General features: G+C 45.6%; 1 protein-coding gene across 2 annotated transcripts in view; it reads left to right on the top strand.

Moving 5' to 3' along the window:
• LOC308104686 (uncharacterized protein) overlaps positions 1-5,000 on the top strand; it is a 67,772-nt gene that overhangs the window by 56,432 nt on the left and 6,340 nt on the right. For both annotated transcript variants that reach the window (XM_080455178.1, XM_080455177.1), the window contains exons 12-14: positions 2,124-2,356; positions 3,902-3,972; positions 4,764-4,921. In XM_080455178.1, coding sequence (XP_080311304.1) covers positions 2,124-2,356; positions 3,902-3,972; positions 4,764-4,921 — 462 coding nt within the window. The remainder of the gene's footprint in view (positions 1-2,123; positions 2,357-3,901; positions 3,973-4,763; positions 4,922-5,000) is intronic.

The raw sequence follows: 5,000 nt of genomic DNA, 5'->3' as shown, positions 1-5,000 counted from the left end.
ATAGTAATAATTTCAAGGCTCTGTTAGCTAAGTCGTTAACAGAAAAAAAATGTACACTTCTTTTAAAATATGAATTTAGGAGTATATTGCAGTGCAGATTGGATTTGTGAACATTAATGGATGGATGGACTCTTTCACATGACCAACAGTGTCACTGTTGTAATAGGCCAGTAGAGGTGGGACAGAACAAACGTATCTCTATTAGCCACTGGAGCAGCAGCATCAACACAAAGCCCAGAGCCAACCTGTTCTCCCCTATATTCATACCTCCCCTCCTCTCCTCTCCTCTCCTGTTCTCACCCCTTCCCTCCTTTCCTCACCTACTGTACTCTCCTTCTCCGCTTTGCCCTCCTCACCTCACTTCACCTCATCTCCCCTCACCTCCTCTCCGCACTTCCTCACCTCCTCTCCTGTCCTCTATTTTCCTCTCCTTGTCCCTCTCCTCACCTCCTCTCCTCCCTTCCCCTCCTCTCCTCACCTCTCCCTTCCCTCTCACTCATACTCTATTCTTCATAATGTTCATGTAAGACTAATGCGCTTTGCCTTTATTTCTGGCTTTGTTTTCTCTGCCCCATCTTTTTTTCTCTGCTCAATCCATCCCCCCACTCTGCCTGTCCTTCTACTCTGTATGGTGTGGGATTCAGGCAGGCTAGCAGTTACCAGGCAACAGGCTCTCTCTCTCTCTCTCTCTCTCTCTCTCTCTCTCTCTCTCTCCCCCTCTATGTCTCTTTCTTTGTCTCTCCCAGGCTCCTGTATAGGTTAACTGCTGTTACGTACTGATGGTTAATCATAGTGTAGTCTCAGAGGGGGGTGGATGGGGGGGTGGGGTGGCATCCATCCATCCATTTTCTATTTTCAGGTTGAACTTTTACATCAGGGCCTCCCTGCCCGGTGAGGTAACAAGTGGAATTGCCCTTCTACAGTACCAGGCCAATATACTGTAGTACATACACGGTCAAATCTGCGTTACTGTAATTTAACTCTGAGAGTGTACAATTGGACCCACAAGGCACCATTTGGAACCAAATGGTACAAATGGAACCAAATGGACTTTCAGAGTTCAATTAGCACTATGTACAGGTACATGCTGCAGACAGTGGGTATCTAGAGGTGTTTACACAACACAAATGGACTTAAAAGTCCCAAACTCCCACTTTTTGTCCCAAAAGGTCAACAAGATTAGGAGTTATGAGGCACCTCTGAGAGTGTAAAATATTGCCAAATTAACACTGAGGTAAATTAACACTGCGGATTTAACTGAGATAGTCATTGTGCCCATAGGTCCAGCTAGCTTCTTGGAGAGAGAGAGAGAGAGAGAGAGAGAGAGAGAGAGAGAGAGAGAGAGAGAGAGAGAGAGAGAGAGAGAGAGAGAGAGAGAGAGAGAGAGAGAGAGAGAGAGAGAGAGAGAGAGAGATAGAGAGAGAGAGAGAGAGAGAGAGAGAGACAGACAGACTATGAAATAGTGTTCCTGATAGGACCGGTCCCCCAGCGACAAAGATGTTCCTGTGTTTCACCTCAGAGCTGCAAGAGGATCAATGTTGTTTCTCTCCTGCTGTGATGCTTTTTGATCAAGGGGAGTGGACCACTCCTCAGGAGAAGAGGGAGAAGCACAAATACACAGCGAGAGAGAGAGAGAGCGAGAGAGAGAGCGAGAGAGAGAGAGAGAGAGAGAGAGAGCGAGAGAGAGCAAGAGAGCGATTGAGTGAGAGAGAATATGAGAGAGAGAGAGAGAGAGAGAGAGAGAGAGAGAGAGAGAGAGAGAGAACACAATTATAGCTTTGAAGGCACGGTTTCATTCTCACAGGTTTCCCCTAGGTAGATGGTGCTTTGTATTACAGAACCTCTGGCGAGCAACGAACCTTCAGTGGCAATAATGTCTCACGTGCGTGGAAAAGAAGTTCCTGTCAGCTGGGGCATCATAGATATCATATCTGTGTGGTTATTATTATCATTGTATGCGCTCTGGGTCTGTAACAGAGTGACACGAAGCGAGTGGCAGCTGAGGAGCAGGCTGGGACCACGCTGGTGATGATAACGATGTGTTGATACGCATCCCTAATGAGCCCGTGTACACATGGGTGTCCATCACCCATCAGATTTTTTTATTTCTCTCGTCTCCATAGCGACGAGGAGGAGCTGCGGAAGTCCTTCTCGGAGCTCGGCGACGACCCCACCGCCCCCCAGCCGGCGGAGAAGCACGATCACGAGCACGAGCACGTGGGTGGCAGTGGGAGGCACCACCACCATCACCACCACCACCACCACCACCACCAGGAAGACGAGCCCTCCAAAGCGTTGCTGTACAAGAATGGCTTTCTGGTGCGCAAGGTGCACGCCGACTCAGACGGCAAAAGAAGTACGTTTTTGAGACCCCCTCGTCCAGGGCTGGACTGGGACAAAAATTCGGCCCAGACTTTTTGGCCCAGACCGGCCCACCGCAACCGGCGCGCGGATACTCTACCGCCGCACTCCGTCGAGGCACATACAAACGCACACGCCCTTAATACCACCACTTTTACTGAAAAGCATCCCTCCATGTTCTGGAGCCTTGAGTAAAATAAATGATAACAACACGACCCATACACAACCACACAACCCATAAATATGATAGTTAGCCTACAGTAATCACAAACAATGAGAGTGTGTTGCTCTTATAAGGAGGATGCAGGCTAATTAGCACATCATGGCACTGGCAGCAAGCAAGCCTACTCTGGGGAGATCATCTCCACTGGAGATTATGTAATGGACCTATTACAAACCTGGACTGAGCAGTAGAGACTATTATGAATGGGTGAAGTATGAACATGATTACATGCAAAAGTTAGTCTGCATGCAATCAGAACTTTAGTTTGCTAAAGTATAGAAAACAAGGGTATAGGCTATATGATCTGAGGTTAGATCTATAGGCTGTATGAGGATGGCATAACAGGATATGCCTAACTTATACATAGCAAAGGCTGTAATTTGCGTACTGTGTGTATGCAAATACGTTGTTTAATTGTAACAGCAAAGTCATTCAGTGTTTTTAATAACAGCTATGTATGACCCTGTGAACATTTTAAAAGGTCAGTAAAAACAATAACACTGTGACTGAAACAATTATGTTTGATAAATGTCCTTTAAGCCCATATGGGCTGCCTGGGCAACAGGAATGATGCATGACACTTGTCATGCAATTATTTTGTATTTATTTATTTTCTATAATTTGCGGACCAACGGCCCATTAATGGTCGGACCACCGGGCATATGCCAGATGCCCAATCCACTCCACCCCTGCCCTCGCCCCACCCTCTCCTCATTAAACTAAAGCCTGATTTATATTTCGTTGTACGACAGTGTCACAAGGCGAAAGCAGATCTACAAGCTCACAAGTTGTCGCGATTGTAGATTGGCTATTTTCATTGTAGGTTAAAAAAAAACGTGTCACATTGCGACCCTCGCACGTCTATTTCAGCTATTCGTCGCATGATAAAGTGTACGGTACAGTATAGGGCTTAAGTGGTTAAGTCATATGAACTAGCCATTCTTGTTCCTCAACCAGTTGCTGTAGTATACTTACTGCTAAAGCTTAGACCTCTTCTGAACATCTTGACAAAAAAAAGAAGCCTTTACATGAGTCATGTCAGTGCAATATTGCACATGCACAGCACTGCTCCCTACACATGCACTGAACCCCGAACGAGACCCTGTTCCAACAGCTCTGCCAATCCAGCTCAGCTCTGTTGGCGTAGCGCGTGGTGAGTCAGGGTTGCTGAGGAGGAGAGTGGGTTTAGATCCCAGCTCGGTGCTACAGTATGTTGGATTTCTGTGGATGTCAATCTTGCACATTCTCCATGGTAACTGATAGAGCCAGAGAATTACATTTGATCTGTGTTCATGACAGTGTTTCTTCGGTCTACAGCACCCAGAGGGAAGAGAGGCTGGAAAACCTTCTACGTCCACCTGAAGGGCCTCATCCTGTACCTGCAAAAGGTAAATGAGCTCTTAACACAATATATACAATATATACAATATAACATCACCTGAAGTTTATTATTATAATACAATAATAATAATAATACAATTAAATGTAGTTATGAATGAAAGTTAAAAAAAAAAAAAAAAAACGTAACTAATTTTGAAGTTAAAGTCATAATGTAAACGATGGACAATGTTCCACGTTGAGTTTTATTCACTCATGAAATGACATTGTTGTAAAAAAGAAAAATGAAAATACCAGATCAAAACTATATGACAAACTGAAAGCTGTACAATCAGGCAGTCTGTCCATATAGTTGCTGTTTACATACTGTATCTACAGAGCACTTTGACATACATACAGTAGTGGAATGTGTCCAGCACAGCCGGTCACACCCCCTGGCACTGTGTAGAAGATGGGTCCATATGGTCAAGTGGTCTGGGCCTCTTTGCTATTATGGGAAGCCAGCTTCCCCTGGCCGCTGTTATGCTAAATCCCCCGGCTTGGACAGCAACAAGTGTCCCGCCCACCCAGGGAAGTTCTCATCCTGACACTGTGGAAGTGTGCCAATGGATTTGTCAGCTCAAACGGGAGCAAAGGATGAAATTAAATTAAATTAAATGAAACTCTCCTCCTCATTTGACACTTATGATACTTCTCCCATTGTCAGCTTGTCTTGGTTAAATAGGGTATTAAAGTCCCCTGGTTTCAATCATCATATATATATATATTGCTTTGTCTTTTTTCAGTTTTTTTGGGGGGAGGGGGGGGGTTCATTTGGTTAAAATAATCTGTCTCCTTCCAGGGGGAGTTCAGAGTTGAGAAGCAGCTGTCTGATGAAGACCTTAAGAACGCAGTGTCCATCCACCACTCCCTGGCCATGAAGGCTTCAGACTACAGCAAGAGGCCCAACGTCTTCTACCTGCGCACTGCTGACTGGAGGGTCTATCTCTTCCAGGCACCGTGAGTGTCCTGCCTCCTGCCACCGCTTGTTTCATCTTTGACTGAAATGGACTGTTCATAGAAATGGAAGGCAATGGAC

This window comes from Gymnoscopelus braueri (genome assembly GCF_963280865.1).
Source record: "Gymnoscopelus braueri genome assembly, chromosome: 17".
Lineage (NCBI taxonomy): Eukaryota > Metazoa > Chordata > Actinopteri > Myctophiformes > Myctophidae > Gymnoscopelus > Gymnoscopelus braueri.
Note: the sequence above shows the minus strand (reverse complement) of the source record. Positions and strands in the feature narration are given on the sequence as shown.